Raw genomic sequence first — 23,361 nt, forward strand, 5'->3', positions numbered from 1 at the left:
ATTTTCAGAGAAATAATTTGATGGTCAATGAAAACTTGACAAGTCATAGCATATCTATTTAATTCTTGCTTCATTCATCATATAAAGATATTTTATTATGTAGCTTGTAATCTATTGTATCATTCAGTAGTGTTGTTTCTACTATATGATGGACAATTTAAACAAATTAGATTAAAAAAAATGATAATACAGGCAACTAAAATCATCACAAGGGAGAAATAATTTCTTATACAATATTTTAACAAATCCCAGCTGTTTAGTGTGAAGTCTTCTAGGGGAAAAACCTAAATACTAAAGAAATCCGTACTTGTATGGTTCTATTTATTGCATCTTAAAGAGATATTATCTTACATGTAAGAAAACAATGCATCTTTTGTATATAGATTTGAGAATGAGAGGGAAATGGTGTTAGTGGAGGAATATCAGAGCCATATCAGATCACATCTCTGATCATAACCCATTATTATGTGTTCTCAACACGGATTCCAAGATAGCCTTCTGGAGTTTCATTCTCAAGCTGAATTTCTTGGCATTTAAGTCTCAAACATGTGATATGCTGGTTATGATCAGCAATATAATCATAATCCTCTATATTAAGAGGACAGCATCTACCTCTTTAGAAAAAATGCTTGCACCATAACAAAACATATGTCCCGCATGTGTTACAGATTGAGAGAGATAATTTTTATTGCTGGAGGGGGGAGAAGTAACTTTAAATATTTAGATACAACTTTATCTCGGTTAAATTCACATAGCTGATTGTTCTGTGTAAGTCTTGTGCACTTATTTTCTGGGAATACTTTAGTTTTGAAGCAAATAAAACATGGGACAGCATACTTCCTTTCTTTAATGATTCTAGCACCTCAGCATGAATGCCGTCAAAGGAAGTGAAATGTAACTTCTTTTGAGGGCATTTGTGTAAAGGTGCTAGAAATGATTAATAAAAATAGTGTGCTGTTGCATGTTGTATTTGCTGCTTTGCTTCTTCAATGTAGTTGATAAAATATGTTAGTTTTGCATATATAATTTTTAATACCAGATAGAAAAGCAAATTGAAGAAGCAAATGGAATACAACAATAATTTCTATAAGTAAGCTTGCTGTTAACATCGTGCAGTCATCATGTAAACATTAGTAACTTAATGTAGTGATACAATTACTGCTAGTCACTTCAAGAAGACACTGTGTGGATGACAGTGGATGCCTTTACCTTCTACCATTCATTAATATGAGGTCCTTAGACTGATTCTGTGGGTGCAAACTATGTTATTACGTGACTTATATAATCCCCATATATCAAAAAAAGTCATGTTTAGAGAACCCAAATTTTATTAAAGCTGCCCAAAGCTAAGGACATTCTATAGTGTCAAATAATTTCTCAAACTAAACTAATATCATAAGCAGCTGTTAAGGAGAGCAGTCAGGTAAGTGCTCAGTGATTATATGAGTTAGAGTACATTTTCATAAGTCCTACCTTGTGATATCTGAACAGATGTTTCAGAAAGGGGTGTAACCATTCCACCAATAACTTGGCATCAATTTTAAAATCAAAGTTAATATTTTTAGTAAGTTGTTTGCTAGTTTTTGGGCAAAGGTTTATTAAAATTCATTAATAAAAACCATCTGGTTCTGGCTCCTAACTTGGTCTAAGTTTAATTATTACAGCTAGAATTTCTTCTTTTGTATATGGTGCTCTTAATATTTTCTTTTGTTGATCATTTATTGTTGAGAAAGTTAAGTTTTTTTTTTTAATTTAATGAGATCTTCCAATAGAGTTTGCTTATGTGGTCCATATAAGTTTCTATATATGTCTTCAAACATTTTAACTATTTCTTGACTTGTATTGACCCCCCCCCCATCATGTTCTAACACACTGTTATATTAGGTATTGCTTTTTGGCTGTGATTATTATTATTATTATGTAGTGCTATATAGTGTTAAGAAATAACATTCTCATATTCCGGAAGCTACTTGAAGCTCTAAATCTAGTACACACTTTGACACTCTTGCAACCTATACATCTAAAAACTAATCTCACACTTAATAACAATATGTTAAATCTAAGTCAATATCCACAAATTAAAAACTATGTCATGTGGGACAGCTTCAAGATGAAAGATTATACTATAGAAGAGACCAGGGAAAAGCTGGAGCTTAGCAAAAATTATATAATAAATCTAAGACAACTAACAAATCTGGATGCCGTCCTATGAAACTTTACCAGTTCAATAGAAACAGGCATAAATACTACAACAACACTGCTGCAATGCCTTTCCTTCAAAATAAAGATGCTCTCTAACACATACAAGTTAATTACATCCATCAGATATCAATCATCTTTACTGTCTTACTTTAATGCCTACTACACACCAGTGATATTAAATACATTTAATTTAAACTACTCCCCTAATTGTCCCTACTGTCCATCAGTGAATCCTGATCTTTTTCGCATCCTATGGGGCTTTAAATTAAATACAAATTATGGTGTTCTTTAAAAGATAAGTTAGAAAAAATGAGTCATGAACAGTCAACAATATCGTGGGAATTTGCTATCCTACATATAACGCCTAAATAATTGTTCAAACAGGACACCAACTTATTAGTCACACTATTTGCATTAATGAAATTATATATCACCCAAAATTGGATGGACAGAACCAAACTATCATGGGAGAAGTTCAAAATCAAAGCTATTAGATATGTCACTGCACATAAATTAATAACAAGAGATAGTAAATGCTCATAGCTATAAAGAGAATGAAGAATGGAAAGGCTGTTGGCCCAGATGACATACCTGTGGAAGCATGGAGGTGTTTAGGTGAAATGGCAGTGGAGTTTTTAATTAGATTGTTTAATGAAATCTTGGAAAGTGAGAGGATGCCTGAGGAATGGAGAAAAAGTGTTTTGGTACCAATTTTTAAGACTAAGGGTAATGTGCAGAGCTGTAGTAACTACAGAGGGATAAAACTGATCAGTCACAGCATGAAGTTATGGGAAAGAGTAGTGGAAGCAAGGATAAAAAGGGATGTGATGATTAGTGATCAGCAGTATGGTTTCATGACAGGAAAGAGCACTACAGATGTGATCTTTGCTCTGAGAGTGTTGATGGAGAAGTACAGAGAATGTTGGAAGGAGTTGCATTGTGTTTTTGTAGACTTAGAGAAAGCATATGACAGGGTGCCTAGAGAGGAGTTGTGGTATTGTATAAGGAAGTCAGGGGTGTCAGAAAAGTATATAAGAGTGGTACAGGATATGTACGAGGGTAGTGTGACAGCGGTGAGGTCTGCGGTGGGAGTGATGGATGCGTTTAAGGTGGAGGTGGGGTTACATCAATGATCAGCTCTGAGCCCTTTCTTATTTGCAATGGTGATGGACAGGTTGACAGACAAGATCAGACAGGAATCCCCGTGGACTATGATGTTTGCAGATGACATTGGGATCTATAGTGAGAGTAGGGAACAGGTGGAGGAGACCCTGGAGAGATGGAGATATGCTCCAGAGAGAAGAGGAATAAAGGTCAGCAGGACTAAGACAGAATATATGTGTGTGAATGAGAGGGAGGATAGAGGAATGGTGAGGATGCAAGGAGTAGAGGTGGCGAAGGTGGATGAGTTTAAATACTTGGGGTCAATAGTTCAGAGTAACAGTGTAACAGTAACAGTGAGTGTGGAAGAGAGGTGAAGAAGAGAGTACAGGCAGGATGGAGTGGGTGGAAAAGAGTGTCAGGAGTGATTTGTGACAGACGAGTACCTGTAAGAGTGAAAGGGAAGGTCTACAAGAGGGTAGTGAGACCAGCTATGTTATATGGGTTGGAGACAGTGGCACTGACAAAAAGGCAGGAGTTTGAGCTGGATGTGGCAGAATTAAAGATGTTAAGATTTGCACTGGGTGTGACGAGGGTGGACAGGATTAGGAATAAATATATTAGTGGGTCATCCCAGGTTGGAAGGTTTGGAGACAAAGCCAGAGAGGCACGATTACATTGGTTTGGACATGTGCTGAGGAGGGATGCTGAGTATATTGGGAAAAAGATGCTAAGGATGAAGCTACCAGGTAACAGGAAAAGAGGAAGGCCTAAGATAAGGTTTATGGATGTGGTGAGAGAGGACATGCAGATGGTTGGTGTGACAGAGCAAGATGCAGAGGACAGGAAGAAATGGAAACAGGTGATCTGCTGTGGTGACCCCTAACGGGAACAGCCGAAAGAAGATGATGATGATGATGATGAGTAAATGCTCATATTATCAAAAATACTGGAGTCTCCTTTTGAACCACATTCTAAAAGAATAAATATCTGCAGTATCAAATCCTCTTATTATATGTAAAGAAATCCCTTGTACCTAATAAAATACAAATCAAAGATGCTTAGTCTAGCAACTCAGTGACAAAATATAGATACACATCTCTTAAGATTCTAACCTTTTAGCTGTTGTTACACTTACACCTGCTGTAAATATTGTATATAGTATGTTAGAAGTTTAATACACAATGCAATTAGGGCAACTCTATATACTTCTCTGTTATAAAATCAAGATAAATAGTAATGTGTTTTATTCTATACTGTTCAGAAGAATATGACCTGATTGCATATTGCAACAAATATTACTTGTATCTGTCAAGCATTTTAAGATTCTTTGTATTGATGCTTATATTCGATACTTTGGAAGACAAATAAAAATAAATATTGAAAAAAAAATCAAAGTTAATAGGAGACATAATTCATTATTTTGTCTCTTGTGAAGGACCCTCTCCTAGCTTGGGAAGCACTGTGAGAAGTGAAAGCTTAGCAGTAAAAGGGAGATCCCCAGAAGTTCCCATGTTCCAAACAGGGGGGTGTCTGATGAAAGAAAATAATGTGTTTTAAGTGTTTTCTTTAAGTTCTATATATCACTGCAGTTGTTCCACTTACTACAGGGCATTCTATTTGGAGGACATTCCAGTTTTGTAAAAAGTGCTCCTCATTAGTTCTGAGAAGTAAGGAAGTAGGTGCCACATTCTCCTGTAGGAGGTTAAGTGATTGGAGAAAGTCACAGCTACTTTTAGAAATATAAGTTTTCCAAACAAGTAAATGAGAGTAACAGGTTTTAAAATAAACATTACATTGATGAGTGTAGTCATTTAGAATCATTTTTTTGAAGCAGAATTGACTTTATTTGAGGTAATTTTATGATATTTTTGTCTTAAGTCTTTGAATTCAGCTGTCACTTTTCTTGCAGCGTTGCCTTTGTGTGAAATTTAGTTAAAATGTCTCCCACCATGTGAAAGCAAGCATGAAGAAAGGGGAATAACATTCTAAGTACCTGGTTATAAAGACATTAAGAAACTGACACCAATGCCTGTTATACGGTATCAGTGAAATTTAACTGCATCATCAAGCATTGTCAAAGAGACAATCAAACTGAGAACTTTGTTGTCTGAGAGGATGTGGAGCATGTCATTAACTTCAGAGAGAAATGAACAGCTCACTAAAATATAACCAGTGTGGCTACTACTTACAAGTTATGGAAAAATAAAGGTAAGACCAAAATCTATAGAGTAGCTTTCTCTCCATACATCTCCATGTACCCTGGAAGTAAAAGCATCATTTCTAATCTTGAGGAATAGTCAATGACTGAATCTGGTCAAACAAACAGGTCAGTACTGCTGGACTTCCAAGATGGCTGCACATTGAGTAACAGCTTAATTTCAGCTTTCCCAGTGTAAAAACAGAAACTCTGAAAAGAAAGCCAGTGAACTCATTTTCTGGGTAAATTTCATTAACTGGCTAGTAAGTGCACTGCCTGGATGCCAGAAAAAAAGAAATTCAGAAAACCTGACAACTTTTTTTTTATAGCAAAAAATGTATTTCAGAATAAGGGGAATCTCGCAGAACAGGAAGAGGAGCAATTGCAGAATGCTAAACAGAAAATAAAGGATTGCCTCAATAATATGCATGAGTTTAAAAAGATTGTAGTTAAGCAACTGTTTTTTGATAATAATGTCAGAGCACAAAAACTTTTAGTGCAACAACATAGGCAACAAAGTAGAAAGGGTTGTCACCAAGCTTAGGGAGTCTATGAAAAGGGAAATAAGAGATCGTGTAGAAGAACTAGAAATGTTTTGGAAATTTTATGAAAGTCTGATAAAGCTGAAAGATATGTATGGAGAGCAAGAAACGTACAAATGTAGATGTTTATGGAAGTATTAAATATGCCATTTTTAGAGGTACATGAAGCGCATTTACTAGAACTTAAGGAGATAAGATAAAAATGGGAAAGTCCACAGGATTAGATGGTATTCCTGTGGAAGCTTGACAGCTAGGAGGGAAAATTGATAAAGATCTGGAAGGTTTAGTTTAACAATATTTTAAGAGGAGAAGAATCACCAACTTCCTGGAAGTAGTGGTGGATGTAATACCTAAAGAGGGTAAATTCCCATCAGATCCAGCTTCATACAGGCCCATTTCAATCCTAAATCATGAATATAAAGTGTTTATATCTATAATGGCTAAAAGAATAGCAAACGTGATGTCACAATTGGTAGACATGGAGCAATATAATTTTGTCAAGTGCAAGGAAATATTTCACAACATTAACAGAACACTGATGATCCAGAGGGAAGCTGAATGTAAGAAAATACCACTGTTGTTGGTGGGTCTTAAAACAGAGAAAGCATTTGACAGAGTAAGTTGGGAGTTTGAGTAGGGCAATGGAACAATTTACATTTCCTAATAAAATTTTAAGATTAATTAGGATGATATATAAGGGATCAGAGGTGAAAATTAAAGTGGGTGGGTTTCTCTCTGATAATTGCTGTTTGAGCAGAGGAACCAGGCAGTGGTGCCCTCTTTCACCCTTTGTTATATGCACTATATTTAGAACCACTGGCAAAGAAAATAACAGACTTAGAAATTCAAGGATATAATTGGTATTGTTGTCAAGAAAAGCTGGCTGTATTTATGGATGATATAATTTTATACCTGATAAAACCAGAAAAGGACATTTCAGTGTTATTTAACATTTTGAGGTAGTGTCAAATCTTTTCTGAATACAAAATTAATGAAGCTAAGACAAAGCCAATAGCTATAAATTATGTACCCACAAATTGGTTCAGAAAAATCCATATTTATGGGAATATGATAAAATAAAGTACTTAGGAGTATGGATTAAAAAGGATTCTGGTGTGTCAGCTAAGGATATGTGGGAAGAGACTAAACAAAAGATAATACAAGAACTGAAAAATTGGAAGCTCTGTTATATAGATATGTGTAGCAAGATACAAGCAGTTAAAATATTTTAGTCCCTTTAGTTTTATACAAAGGTCAAGCATATTTTTATCAACCAGAGGAAAAGTTGTGATAGCAATTAATATACAGCTGAAAGATTTTATCTGGAAGGGGAAGATGGCAAGAGTCAAGTGGGATAAGCTGTTTCTTCCAACTGAACAAGGAAGTTTGGGATTACCTTATTTGAAGGGGTATTTCAGAGCTACACAATTAAGCCTATCATACATAGCACAAGCAGAAACCTATAATTCAAAAAGAAAAGGGATGCTAAAATGGGGGGGGGGCTTAAGAAACAAGAAGAGACTGGGATTTTGGATGCAGATCCTTAAAGAGAATAACAATAACCATGTAGAATGCAGCATAAAATATTCTAAGTACTAAGCCAACACAGGAATGGAGAAAGGAGATTCAACCAATAGGGATGACTGCAATGGGGGTTACAGACAATAGGCAAGAGAGGGGTGATAATTTATTGGAGAAAACTGGTAATAGAACCAAGGTATTCAAAACAAATGATTAGAGAGGAAAAGGTAATAGAATGAGAAGAGGCCAAGGATTTATTTGGACTGCAGAATAGAGATTGACTTCCCAAACAAAAATTAATATCAGAGTATAGGCAAAGAGTATTTAGTAGAATCTAGAGCAGAAGCTGCTTTAAAAAAAAGGAATAATTAGTAGAGCATACAAAATATTGCATGATAACTATTAGAATCAATCAGAGAAGGTTAGAAAGGATTGGGAAGAGAGACTGGGTAAGCAATCTTCAAAGAATCTCCCAAATATGCAACAAAGTCTAGAAGATTTAGGATCTTTTGCTTGGAAGTGTTTCCATAGGTATTTTTATCCCTCAAGAAGACTCCAAAGAATTTTTCCGCAGGTAGATGGCAAATGCTGGAGATGTGATGGGGAAGAAAGAGATAACTTGGAACATATTTTTTTGGAGTGTAATGAGTTGGTGTACTTGAAAGATTCCCTGCAAACTGATCTGTCAGAGATACTGAGTGAGCAAATTGGTGTAAATAAGGAAATTATTTTTTGAGTTATGATACAATATTGGAATTGCCTAGACACAGTAAGGCCTTGCTGAATCAAACTGTGGTGGCTGACACAAAATCAATTACTAGAAAATGGAAATCAAAGTCTAAATCAATTTTACTAGAACTAGTAAATATAGTAACAGACATGCAACAGCTGGAATTGGAATCTTTCAAAAAGGATAGGAACAAATTGCATAGGAAAAAAATAGGAATTGTGCGAACAAAATATGCAGAGGAGGAACAAGGTTTAAAAGAAGGCAAGAACTGAATGAGCTATGTAATGTTTTACTTGATGGATAGATTATAAATGATGTACAATGTTTGCAACTACAATTATGTCATCATGGTTTGCAAAATATAATGCTTGCAACTAAAATTATGTTGATATGGTTTGTTTTCATTTATATAAATCAATTGCTTATGTCATATATACTAATTTAATAAAGATATTACTTGTTTAAAAAAAAACAGACAGGTTATCACCAATGATTACCAGTGAATATTCATTACTGATGGAGTCCAAAGAGGAACTATATATAATAACTAGAAAGAAAACTTAGGATATAAATCCACTCTACTATGACTGTACCTTTGTGAGAAGAATATCTAGCTGTCATTCATATGCCCTTATCTCCTTTTCTGAAAATTCCTATTAAGTAGCCTAATTCACTACGAATAGGGAGTACGGTACATCCAGGTAGGGAAAGGAGATGCATTCAGAATGAGGGAATCTTATTTTCTTGACAAAATGTAATATGCAGACAAGAGGTATTCAAAATATGAAAAGAGGTAGTTTACCCTCTTTAACCCTGTTGTGTCTGTTGTTACCGTTTTCATACTAGTTTATTGCAAGCTTTTTTTAAAAGACATGCAATGGAAGCGGTAACATTACAACAGAAAGTCACTTAACTACATAAATAAATATATAACTGATATAAGCTTGACCCCAGCGTGAATCTCCGAGTTTTAAAACCTTGTATATTAAAGATAACCTAGGATAACTGCAAACCTTCATTTCAGGTACAATATAATATAGCTGTTGAGAAACAATGAGAGACAATCTACTGAAGATGTGCACAGGAATATTGCACTCATTACTACTAATAGGGATACACACCACTAAGTACAAACAAGATGACATACACAAAGTGGCATGGCATAGAAGAAAAGATTTTTTTTTCTCTGGGAATTTGCAGATGGACTTCTTAATCTCATTTCCTGGCCATAAAGAATAGTTTTATTATGACATCTCTAAATGTGGGATCTGGTTTGGTTAATTTTTGCTGCTAGCTTGATATGCTCAGTTCTCTGAAAAAAATACTGCTCCTTTTAACACTTGTGCCTATAGGTAGTGGATATTTATTATATACAGCTACTTAGAAAAGCTACTAGGTAGATTAGTTCTGTTTGGTGGGGTGTTAGCAGGACTCTGAATTTCTTTGAACATTTAGATGACTTCAAGTGAAAACAGGGGTGCTGTTGATCTGGTAAGAGTTGTAGACTTTCTTGGAGCAAGCAGGCAGTTTTGTTCTGTCCATCTATTTGGTTGGTAGTTTTGGACCTTGATCATACACTTTGCTACTTTGGATTTTTTGAAGATGATTTATTTTGTGTAGATGTTAATTCTAATAGTGTTTCTGTAGTTTGTGATTTCTGTGAGATTTGACTCTGCAGTGTATTGGACTGCTCTGCATTGGTTTGGTGTGGTAGATTGGTTGACTGGCTGCATAGCCTGTCTGATTTATTGTATTGACTATATTGTGTAAGCACTTAGTTGCTATTACTATGCATCACTCTTGCCAGCTGATTGGTATATGTCTGACAAATTTTGATTTAGTTTCAGAGATCATTTGATTGGTTAGACATCTTTTATGCTGTGATATTGTTGGCTGTTTATCATCCAGTCATTTTTCCCTTGGATTTTTTTTTTTGGCTATGTTAATTATTCCTTAGCTGATTATTGCATCTCTGACTTATGCAGTAGAAGGTGATAGGCTGTGTTGCCACATGTAATTTTAATGTTTAATGATCACTAATGTGATCAATACTTTCATGGGATCATATAAGTACATTTTTGATTGGACGTGAGCTTATCTAACAACCAATGACTTTCTGTTTGCTTTGCCTATACACTACTGTTTGTTGGTTGAATGTTTTTACATAGAGTTATTCAATATACCTTGAGCAAGTAGATATACACTTGAAGTGATTTTTAATATGGAATTTTTCGAGCATGAATTTTCTGTACATAAGTTTTATCAGTCATCACTGTGTTATATATTTTGAGTTTTATGGAGTGTTTCCAGGATGGTCATTAGGCATTATGCTCCTAACAATTCTGTTATATATATTCATTTTAAATGTTTTAATTTAATGTTTTAATTTTTGTATGTTATTGTTTGTTTTATATATATATATATATATATATATATATATATATATACACACACACACACACACACACACACACACACACACACACACACACACACACACACACACACACACACACACACACACACACACACACACACAAATATACAGAGAGAGAGAGAGATTGATTTTTGGATGCATCAGTTACGATGTTTTATTTAGTAAATGATTTACAATGAACAACCAGTGTCATGGTATCATGTCTATGATTTCTATTATGACATAACTGAATTTCTGCAATTGTTGCAAATACACCTATTTGTGGAGGATTTTTCGACTGTTTGTTTGTTTCTACTGCTAGGCGTTATTTTAGTCACAAATGCATGGTTTAAGATTCAGATCATATTTGTCTATAGCATCTATTGGCTGTTTGGTGCATGCTTTGAACAATGGAGGCAAGGAGTTGTGGACAAAGTATAATTAGCTTAACTAATTAGTCACACCACAAATATGTCCTATTGCAGAACATAATATGCTGGCCTACAGCATGATTGGATGAATTATTTGTGTTATCCATTGGTTGTTCAGTGTTTTCCTTTAACCAATGGTAGGTAAACTATATGTGAATCATGACTGGAAGAAAGGTTTTGTCTTGACCAATAATGATTTTTTGTAGACTTCTGCTTATTATGTATGCTCCATTTTTTATGTTGTTTATTTTATTAAAGTTATTACATTTCAGCCAAGCTCTGCATGCTCATTTTTTGTCAGTGCCATCTTTGTATCTATTGATAAGATACTCTAGTGCAGATATTTTCACAGAATGGTAACTGATTATGCACAGCAAGCATATTTTCATATTGATTGTTTCACACTTTTTCAAGTCTTCTTTAAGTAATGCTTTTTTGATAAATAGTGGTTAAATATGCTTTAGAAAACACATTTCTATCTCTCTGCTCAGTCATCAGCTTTTCCATTTAAGGGTGTTGATATGTCACAATGCTTACAATCTGATTAAAGGACATCGTATAATCACCACAGATACATGCATTATGTCTTTTTACAACATAACAATTGCAGATACCCAGTTTATGTATTTCATTGGACTATGCCTTCCCGCTAAACCCTTTCAATTACTTTATTTGTTAAACTTTGATGCAATATCCTGATTGCCAACATGAAGCCATTATCTCAATGTAATGTAATGTTAAAATTTCTGCCAAAACACTTTCTCACATCAATCAAGCACCTCTTTCACTGATTTAAACACAATCAATACACTTTGTCTCACGTTTCCACATTACCACTAAATTATGCTTCCAGTCCATTCAGGAAAAAAGCTACCTCTTATTTGATATGTAGATATAGCTTTAACAATTTGTTGGAAATTATGATAGGCTAGTTGCTTTGGATCATTGTGCCTGTGCTCTTTAAGATATCTGATGGAGAAAGTATGAGTTTACAGTGAGCTAATAAAATCTTCTGGGAGATTTCACTTTTGATTACATAGAATTTAAATGTCCTACATATATAAACTCTGTGGCCATTAGAATGAGAGACCACTGAGTCATGAGTGATGAAACTGAAAAAAAAATGCTATCCAAGTCCAAAGTATAATGAGTGAGTATCCACTTACTAATCTAGCCAGAAAGAGAAGATAGCTAGGGATACTGGTAATATCACTAGTGTCTGATGGTCTCATTAAATTATTAACATCTCACATAATAATTACCTAGCCTTGTATAAACTCTAGTATCATAAAATTCTGGTGTGGTCTTTTAATTCCATCAAAGGATGAAGATATAATGTAAGTTATTGTGAAAATCTAACCCTGCAAGCTATAAGTAACAGTTGTGAATGAACATAATAAGTCCAAATGCATACATGGATGTAGTGTGGTGTAATAGAAACTTTCGTTTTCTGAGTTACAAGATGTTTTTGCAACAACTTAGTATTCTGATCTTTCTAATTTCTTATACCTTGTTTTTGAGAAATGCATATTTTTCTAAATACAGATCACAATAGCATGACATTCTTCAAAAGAACAAATATCTCTTCCTCTTAATTAGTGAAAGAGCTTGACCGATAGGTAATAAAAACAAGCAAGCACCATTGAATCTTTCCAAAATTATACTGTAGCACAGCAAAGAAACCTAAGAAATCCTCCTCCCTTCAATAAAGCTTGAAAATGCTTCAGGTTGGATACTGTATTGATTAAATATCTGTGCATCAGTCATTGGAATACCAACATAAAATAAAAAAAACAGGAATGAAAAATGTTAGCTATATACAAGTTAACTGATATAATCCTCTAGGACTATTGAATATCAAAGACCAAGACTTTCCAGAAATGCAAAATGATTGCAAGGGGATTTTCAAGAAATAAATTGTATGCATTTGTCATTTATTCTATTATTATAAACAAGACTCTATTAAACTGTGACCAGCTTAAACCAGATATGATTCTGCTACTGAAGCCAAGTCAATTAAGGGTATGAGTCTGTTGTTGGATTTTGCTTATTAGTGACATTGCTTTGAATTTAAATTACTGATTTTTCCCTAGTGGTTGAAAACAAAATAGGCTGCTCTAGGCTTGAGTTTGCTTCTCCTTCTTTTGCCTTTTTCCCGGTTAGGGGTCCGCCACAGCAGATCACCCTTCCACTCATGACTGGTAGTAGAGTTTTACGGTGTCAAGTTGCCAGCCCAGCCCTCCACAGAAGGCACATGCACGCATGCCTAGGGCCAATTTTAGAGTGTCCAATCCACCTTACAGCATCTCTTTGGGATGTGGGAGGAACCACACATGACCACATGGAGGACATTAAGACTCTGCACAGAAGGCATCCCAGCCAATAACCAAACCGGAGAACCTCTTGCTGTGAGGTGACAACACTGACCACTGTACCACCGTGGCCACCCATCTAGGCTTGAGTTTGCTACTGAGGTGAAATTCTAGTCTGTTGCTGTTTGATGGAGTTCTCTACTGAGCTTTCTCTAGCTGTTTTTCGATGTTGTAAACATAGCTTTTTCTGTCTGTCTTCCATTGTTATGAGCATGCCTCAGTCTAGGTTATGACCAGTTTAAACTGGATCTGGCTCAGCTATTGAAGCTAAGAATATTGAGTATGTTTTTCATGGATTTGCTTAATGCTGACCTTGCTTTGAACTGAAATCACTGTTTTGTTTTTTGTTATTTTTTTTCCTGGTGGCAGAAGAGGAAAGGAGACTACTTTTAGACTTGCATTTGCAATTAGGGGAAAAATGTTCAGAGCATTGCTATTTGATACTGTACCCTACTAAGCATTCTTTAATTGTTTTCCAGTCATATTAATAAGGCCTTTCTGGACTGCCTTTAATTGTTATAAATAAAACTCCAGATTGTAAACAACTATGCCTAGTTCTAAGCTGCATCCAAAGTGTTGCATGAATCTGTAGTCATATCTTCTTTTTCTCCCAGATCTTGTTTCGTCACTTCTAAGAGTGAAACATACAAGTGCCCGCATCTGTCCATAGCTGTATGGCAAGCCTCAGTGTGCACTTGTACTGCTATCTAGTCCTCTATGCAGCCCTCCTGGCTGCTCTACTCATTCAAAATGGTCACAGTTTGTGTAATATCTGATTTTAAAACAATTGATATCCTTAAATGTTGTTGGGATTAATAGTTAGAGTTTAGAATGGCTTTTTGTATATAGCCAGATGCAATGCTTTGCCTAATAAAAATTGATGAGGGCAAAATTCATTATACTTTATTTGTCTACATGAGAATATAAATTTGATATTTGGTGTTTTGAGGGACCCTGGATTGTAGGATGGATGTACACCTGGGTCTTTGTTTGGCTTTGAAATAAAAGACAGACTAATGCTTGTGTGGGGGATTGAAGATATATAAAGCATTGAGACTGATGAGGACTTGCTTCTACAGGGAGTGCCCTTAAGGTTGATACAATGTGAGTGGACATACTCCAGATTTTCTGCAATAAGCTTGTATATCTGAGTTACATGGGTTGTATTCAAGCATGGTTAGATCCTAATATAAATGTACAAAGATGTATGGAGTTTTTTGGATTCTTGTACTTTATTGCTTTGAGAATTAGATGCCGATATAAATATAAGAATATTTTTAGAGTTTGTTGGATTCCTATACTTTCTTGTTGGGTTAAGGAATCAATTGGGTAAGTGATTTTATATTAAAAAGATTGTTAACTGCAATATTCTGAGTAAAACTATACACCTTGTGGGGTAGAGAGTAAAAAGCGGAAATGTTTTTCAAGAGGTATTTGGGATAAATTGTCAATGATTTGGTAGAGCTTTGCAGTCTGCTCTAACAGCTGAAGCCCATATGTGATGTGTTTGGTCTTCTGAAAGAAATGGGGAATGATGCTTTCAATTTACACTTGCAGGTGTGTAATTACTTTGTGTCAGGCCTACCATAATTATGATGTCCAAGGCTGTATATATCTTCACAGAAAGAATTTATATGTATCCGTAGTTATGTTTATGGGTTCCTCTGTGTTTTGTAGCTGTCAAAAATCTGCATATTGTTTTAGTTTGAATGAGGAAGTTAATAAATCAGTACTAGAATGTGTGGTCAAAATGTTTATTATAAAGTTGCTTGTTAAGGCAGTTGATCATTTTGTTATTTCCCATGCACTCATTGATCTAAACATGCCCTGTGCTTTGCTGTGGAAGCTGAAGCTAACAAAATATCTATAGCACCTCTATGCTTTGAGAAAGAGACATAAATTAGCTAAGTAAACTTTAAAGAATAGTCATCTGATTGGAGACTGCTGAAAATTGGAAGATGTTGGTACTATCTAGTAAGTTATTATAGCTCAAATGTCTATCCGTAGTGCTAAAAGTATGTCTAGCAGAGAAGTGGTAAATTATAACTTATAAAAGGCAGGTTGATACCATGTTACATTTTCATTCCAGATGGATCTATGAAAAAATTTAGAGAAGCCAAATAACTTGGGGTGTTTGCCAGTTTGCTGTTATTAGGGGTCAGTAAACAATTTGTTTCCCACCAATAATATGTAACCTTGAATAAAATTAATAAATGGCTTCATGATACGCTTAGCCTGCTGCACACTCCTACCGAGTTGAAGGAAGATTGATACACAAATAGTTATCATCTGTAGACCATATATCCAGTTTTAGGTTACCTGTATGACATCAGAATACAGGATAAGAGGTGCAGTAAAAATAGACACAAACTTCCCAGAGTCAAGTAGAAGGAATAGATCTGTTTCAGCTACAATGCCCATTTTCCACCTTTAAATTAAAAAATGTCATTCTCACTAGGGTTAATATAAATTTATTGACCATTAGATGGGAAAGGCCAATCTAGCACCAAAAGGGAAACTGACTAGCCTTAAAATGACCAGCAAGAGCAACTTACTTTTGGACCTATGTGAAATGGCATATAGTACTGTTTGCTGATGTACTAGCTATCTTAATGTACTTGTATTGCTAATAAACTGTGCTGCAGAGACACTTGTAAGATGGAATAGGAGAGTGAGAGAAGGCCAAACAACTTTAACTAAGACCACAGTCTCCATATCACAGCTGTAAGGCCCACAATTGCAAGTCCTGAACTAATGAAAAATAAGGTGCTTCACCAAGCAAAGTCATGCATTTGAAAGCTCTCTGGTGCAAATAAAAATGTACAGGGAGTTATTCAAAACTCTCCCCCTTCCACTAGTATCTAGCTTGCAAATTATATATAGTAACTCCAAGCTTGCTGTACTGCAGAATTGGGGGGGGGGGGGGTTCTGTAACATACACCAACCTTGGACTTAGGATTTATGTCATCACGTTTCCTATTAATGTATTTACATTGTGAAAATCATAGCTTCAGTCCTCAAGATTACAGAAGATACTCTTAACAGAAGTACATATAAGAGCATCTTCACTAGCAAAATATTTGTGTACTTTGAATGCATTGCCGATATATGATAGATGATGTAGCAAACTTGATATACCTTAATGTGATTGAAGAAACAATGAATAGTATCGCAATAAAGGAATATAAAAAGTGAGAAATGAATTAGAAAGCAGAAAAGAGAGAAAGGATTGTCTTTTTTTTTTTTTTCGGCAGAGGTTCCAATGGTTAAAGCGCAAAGTAGATGTAGTTAGCAACAAACATTTCATCTACAGTCTACAGGTGGAGTGGAAAATAACAAGAGACTTCCCAGTTGAGGAACTTATAGTACTGACTGACATTTGGTTATGTTTCACTACTCTGCTTTCAATAACAAGACAATAATTGCAGAGTTGTAAAACAATTGGTAGCAAGATCTATAAAAATTTCCAAATATTAACTCCTACTCCTACACCTAGTATAGATATGCAGATGTTTTTCCCATGAACTCCATTTTCTTGATCATCAGTTTTATTTTAGATTCATAAAACTGATACAGTCAAAAAGCATTTCAGAATTTTTGCCTCTTTGAATGTAACCATTTAAGACTGATACAGATGTCTCTAAAGTAGGTGTCAGATCAGAGTTAATTAAATTTAACTGTTTAAGGACTAAGAGTTAAATAATGTTTTCCTGATGAAAACAAGGAATTTCTGAGTTGGATGTGCTAATGTCAAATAGTAATCTTTTATAATGACTGCACAGAGAGTGTTATTTTTAAGAGAGATGACGAGCTTTGACATAAAAGGGCTGTCACTAATGTCCTTTCAATGGTTAAGGAAAGACTTACTGAACTTTTCTTTCCTTTTCCTGGTGTCCTTGACATTTTGAAAGGATTTCATTGTGTTACATACAAATGGATTACAATGATTTTATACTAAAAATGGAAGAATTTATATTTTATTTAAGAACTCTTGTAAAGTACAGAGAATTATCTCATTGCCAGAAATCATAAAGTCTATCTGTAGTACTTGCAATGAAAATATTTATGCTTTAAGTTTTTGAAATCTGTGCATATGAACCAACAATCTTTTTTACTTCAATAATGGTACAGTATATTAAAGGCAGTGTAATCATGCTCAGTTAGTATCAAGATAATCTGCCCTTCCTCTTCTTTCCCTGTCCCTGCCCTAAATTTCCATCCATTCATCCATCCATCCATAACACCTTTTTCCCATTTTTGTACATAGGATCAGTATGTCAGTTCAATGGTGACAATCATCTAGAGCCAAAGTTCCCACTGGCAGGTGGCTAGCCCTACCATGGTAGTTTTTCCATGCCACACAGTCACACACACTCTCATACTTATGGCCAATTTAGAATGTCCAGTCCACCTACTGCATGTCTTCAGAATGTTGGAGGAAACCAGAGCTCCCCAAGGAAACCCACACAAATACAGGGAAGACATGCAGACTCCATACAGAAGGCACCCCAGCCGAGAATCGAACCAGGGACCTTGCTATGAATTGACAATGCTGAATTTCTAGAGAAATGCAAATTATAAGGTTATGCCAACTCTTAATGTGGCTGCTGTTGTATATGTATTTCATATTAAACTATTGACAACCAGCCATATTGTATAGAAGGATCAATCCCTGAGTATGATCCAGGAGACCTGAGTTTGATTAGTGACTTGTGCATTTGATCAGGCTGACAAAGTGGTTGGGTATGCCTATCCTATGGAACAGAGGATGGAACTGGATGCAGGTTTTAGTAACCCTTTGGGGAAGAGGGTGGGGCCACAACCTGATGGAGTGCATGCGCATGGTCCAACAAGTTGTGGATTAAGAATACCATTCATTAAGCAGGTGCATGTACTTGTAAGGGGGGAGGCAACGTAATTTCCAAAGTGAACTGGATTGTATGCCCTCTTACCAGAGTTAGGTAACAATACAAATGTATTTATTGCTAAAATGTCAGAAAAGAAACACGGAACCTACATGGTTACCTGAATTATGGGTCACCAAGACAGCTTGCCCTGGTGGATCTGAAGGTCACCCCCCCCCCAACCAAGAAACAAGCAAACTTGCCTGATTGGGGCTAACTTGATGTTCAGCAGCAAGAGATAAAGCATATATAAATGGTTGTTAAAGTATTTGAACTATTTAAGATAGTAGCTCTCCAATAAAATTCATGGGGCAGATGTTTTCTGCTTATTGAGTAAATGATCATCAGTAAGAAAGAAAATGTACTTCATTGTTCTCATTACTTCTGCAGCATTTCTTCAAATTATTCCATCTAACTACAGATATTAAGTCCATGGTTGTACTGGAAATTATTTGTCAGCATTTATTGCTGGTTTAAGTGCTGATGGAGTTAATACTTCTGAATCTGCTGCTCTGAAAAATCTTTAGGAGCCTCACACAACTGGATATTAGTAATATACCTAAAAATGAATCTATATAGAAGCAAATTCATTTATTTTGCTAGAGAAAATGTTCAGTAAATTTGATTAAACTATACATGCTGTCTTAAAGCTTAATATTCTTATACATAAATTATGTAAATCAGTGTTATCATCTTTAAATGTAAATCTGTAAACATGTTTGTTTAGAATGATCTATAACTCAGCAAACACAGCTGAATGGAACTGGGGCACTTCTATCTATTAATACATGTCTTTATCACTGAAGTGAATGAAGGGAGAATGGCTCTTTTTATTATGACTGTCTCTTGGTTTAATATTAATTGTCCCAGCTCTTCTGGAAGAAGGCCATAGCCCCACATTAGTACTGACTCCATTATTTGCTTATCTCCTAATTATCTTTGTAAGAGGATCCCTCATCCTGACTCTGTCTCTGACAACTTTCATCTACTTTTTCAGACTGTAATGCAGTTAGAATAAAGGAAATTCTGATGTTAAAAAATATGCTGTTATGTACATACTGTTACAGGACTTTTAAAAAAGGGACGGAGCACATTAGAATTTTTTTTTCTGTTTTATGACATTATGCAGAACCATTTCATCTCATCATAAATACTTTTAATATTCATTAAATATGATATTCTTAGTTTCAGATGTTTATTAAACATATTTTGTTTGCATTTATGATAAATACAAATAGTGCATTTTCTCATATACTTCTCATATACTTTACCCTTATATTACTGTATATCTTGATAAATTTATCTCTAACCATTTTATTTACTGTCCTAGCATGATACATGAAACATAAAAATAAAGTCTATTGTTTTGTGAACCTATACAAATGTATCACACAAAGAAGATATTCCAAATGTTGATTTATTTATTTATTGACATTTGATTACTGGGAATGTCCAACTGGGTAGAAGCCCATTTTGAACAGAGGCCCAGGGAGAAAAACTCCAAATTATTACAAAACATTTTTAGAACAATAATTTGACAATATTCAAAAATAAAATAAAAACATATGCAGTTTAAATAATTATAACAAATTGGACATAATCTAAAAACATTGGTTAAGAATCAGTACAGGGTATATCACAATAATTTAATATTTAGACAAATTTTAGACAGTTTGCAGAGAAATTAAAGGTAAGTTATTGTAATACAAATAGGAATTACAATATGAATTGAAGGAAAAATAGGCTTATGGTATATTTAGAGAGAAAATCAGAGAAAATAATTAGATAGCAGTAAGGAAGCAAGTGAAGAAGGAAGAGAAAAAAAGGTATAAGGAATGAAAAGGTTCTTGTTCACATTTAGGAATATAGGTTATCCTGGTTTTGAGCAAGAACAGAGCCAAATTTTAACTAGGAAGTCTTCCAGAGTGGTTTTGAAAGTTGGGAGGGTGGGTATAGACCTGACTGGTACAGGTAAAAAGTTCCGGGGGTTAGCAATGTTGTACGTGTACAGATAATGTCCAGCAGATTTGCTAGGTTTATAGACAGACAGGAGTTTTTGGTCACTGGATCACAAAGACCGACTGGGAACATAGTTGTGTTGAATGTTTTTTAATGCCAGACAGGCAGATTGATGCTGGATAATATTATAGTGGTAAGACATTGTGTATATGTTAGTTGATGTGGCAGTTCTAACCAATTTAGAATTTTCAGTGCTATACAGTGGTGGGTTCAGAAAGGGGTATGTACTGCACATTTAGCAACTTTGTTATAGCACTGTTCATGTTTCGGAGGTTAGTAAGTAAAGGATGACCCTAAAGAAGAATCAGGAGGAGATACATAGGGGAAAGTATAGATTTAGTTGCATGCTGTGTGAATCAATGAATGATGTGTGATCTCTGCATATAATTAATTAGTTTTTTTTTTAGCTCCTAGTCAAGCCCCAGACAATCTGATGTGGATGCAGGATGGATTACATGTGTCTCTAGGGTGGGAACCTGTAAGGCCCCTAGCAAACGAGTCTGAAGTTCTTGGATACAAGGTAAGTTAAAATACCTTTTTCATAAGCACAGGCTTAATTTATACCATATGCAATTAAAGTACAAAATTCTTAGAATATCATTCATTCACTGAAAAAACAAAAGCACCGGAACACAAGATGTAATATCATACCTTCTATGTGACCAGCATAGGTTTGGCAATTATTCAAGCATTTCTCTAACAGGAGCCCTTCATTAGAATGTTTGTTTACAATTCATTCATTTGTTCATTGTTGATACCCAGGTTATTCTATACAGGTTCATTAGAGAACCAGGACCTACTCTGGCAGTCAGTGGGCAAATAACAGAGAAGTAATCCTGGAGCATGTGCATTGCATGATGTATAGAATAAATTGTATGAAAAGAAATCTCCTAGTTTAGGATCTCAGTAAAACTTTCAAACTATGATTTGACAAAATGAAAATATATATTATGAGTGCTGTGGAGAGGAAATAAATGCTTTTAGTGGTACATACATAAAAATTGTAAATGTTGATGGCCTATATAATATTCTGCATATTCAAACTCATTTGGTGGTATGTTATCATTGTAAAAATTTGTTATGGGAATAGATTAAAATTCCTTAGCTGTTTGCCTAGCGACAGTTAAGAGACTAAAAGCTATAATGTATGGAATGCCCAGTATGGGGAATAAACAGATAAAAGCTTTATACAGAGAGGTTGATGGTCAGAAGGAGCTGAAGGAAATATCATTTAGAAGTAGCTGCCCAAACGAATAAAATAAGTACTGGAGTCCTTGATTTAATTAGTCATTTTTCAAAAATGATAACCCAGGAATAAAATGCTATTTTAAATTAAACAGATATGCATCTGAATAATAAGATACCAAACAAAAATTAGTGAGAGAGCATGTTTTGTAATAACAGAATCTGATTTGTATCTTAATCTTGCACTCAGGTAAAGTACTGCTGTGTTTTTAGGGAAAGGGATCTTCTCAAGTCCATGCTGATATTCCTTAAAAAGTTGTAGCTTAAGTACATTATTATTTTTTTTGTAATCATTTTGCCTGTAAAATGACACATCAGTCCTTCATATCTGCTTAAGAGTATCTTTTGCAGGGAACTGCCTTCACCCAAGCAGTCATTGGAGGTGTTTTTTGGTTTTTTTGGTTTGCACTTTCCTTTGCACTGAAGTTAGGAACTAATATGACCAGCTTGGGAAGACACAAAGCAAACCTTTCTCAACGTACCACTGCTTTTGGTGCTGCATGTGACCTCTGTCACATGGCTCAGGAGTTGCAGAAACAGCTAGCCAAGATCTACCACCCCTCCACCCAGAATAGGTTACTACCCCTCATCCCCTCCACCTAGCTTCCCCTTGCTTTACTGTAAGTACCCAGAGCTGCTAATTTAATCAGGTTCACCTGGGTTATATTCAGGGTTTTATCCCACTACACCATTAGAAGCATGACGATTTAGTACTTTAAAACCATAAATGTCAAAGAAATTGCTCATATAAGACAAAATATAAGAGGCTTTCCAGTCATTTTCATCTAGCTACACAGTCCTACAGCATAATTTAATAATTTCAAATCAGAGCAAATGTATTTCCTTTGTGTTAGTTCCTTATAAAAAGCTATGAGTGTTTGCTATGAGAGCTGGTTGGAACACAATGGAGCTCAAAGAGAGGCAGATCAGTCTGGTATGGAAGAAACTAGTGTTAAAGTATCAATGAGAACTCATCAGTCAATAATTTCAACTATTACAGAAAGCAAGGAACAGTATTCAGTTCAGAAAATATAACATCCACTCTGCAGTCTAAAACACAAAAGATTAAATACATGGAGGGCACCTCCTTAAATCCTATGTTCTTCTTACTTCCTAGTCTCCAGACGCTGTAACGTTAATGGTATCAATTCTGTGAGTGAGTGAGTGAGTGAGTGAGTGAGTGAGTGAGTGAGTGAGTGAATAAGAGTGAGGTGGATTATCATGTATGGTTCTGTGTGTGTGTGTGTGTGTGTGTGTGTGTGTGTGTGTGTGTGTGTGTGTGTGTGTGTGTGTGTGTATGTATGGATGGTGTGTGCAGTGTATGTGTGTGTGTGTGTGTGTGTGTGTGTGTGTGTGTGTGTGTGTGTGTGTCTGTGCGTGCGTCTCTGCGTGTCTGTGTGTGTCTGTGTGTCGTGTGTTATTGAGGAAAATGTCAAAAGCAAGAAACAAACCAAATAAATGAAAAAAACTGTCAAGAAGGGTCCCAAGGAACGCCAAACACAAAAATGTTGAATGAAAGCAAACTTTAATGCTGAATAAATCCAATAAATCCAATAAAATTGATGTATACATCCAGTAAAATCAATGTATGTGAGCGCTTTCGTTAAATCAATGTTAACTTCATCAGACAAGAGTCAATGTGCACAGCCAATGTTTAAATATATTTTAAAACCTTCTA

General features: G+C 35.2%; 1 protein-coding gene across 8 annotated transcripts in view; it reads left to right on the forward strand.

Moving 5' to 3' along the window:
* The window catches only part of CNTN5 (contactin 5), a 5,719,910-nt gene that overhangs the window by 5,442,250 nt on the left and 254,299 nt on the right, over positions 1–23,361 (forward strand). For all 8 annotated transcript variants that reach the window (XM_044072706.1, XM_044072701.1, XM_044072707.1 and 5 more), the window contains one exon: positions 20,846–20,958. In XM_044072706.1, the coding sequence (XP_043928641.1) occupies positions 20,846–20,958 (113 nt within the window). The remainder of the gene's footprint in view (positions 1–20,845; positions 20,959–23,361) is intronic.

The sequence above is a fragment of the Protopterus annectens genome, chromosome 5.part0 (assembly GCF_019279795.1).
Source record: "Protopterus annectens isolate FY-2018-M chromosome 5.part0, PAN1.0, whole genome shotgun sequence".
Classification (NCBI taxonomy): domain Eukaryota; kingdom Metazoa; phylum Chordata; order Ceratodontiformes; family Protopteridae; genus Protopterus; species Protopterus annectens.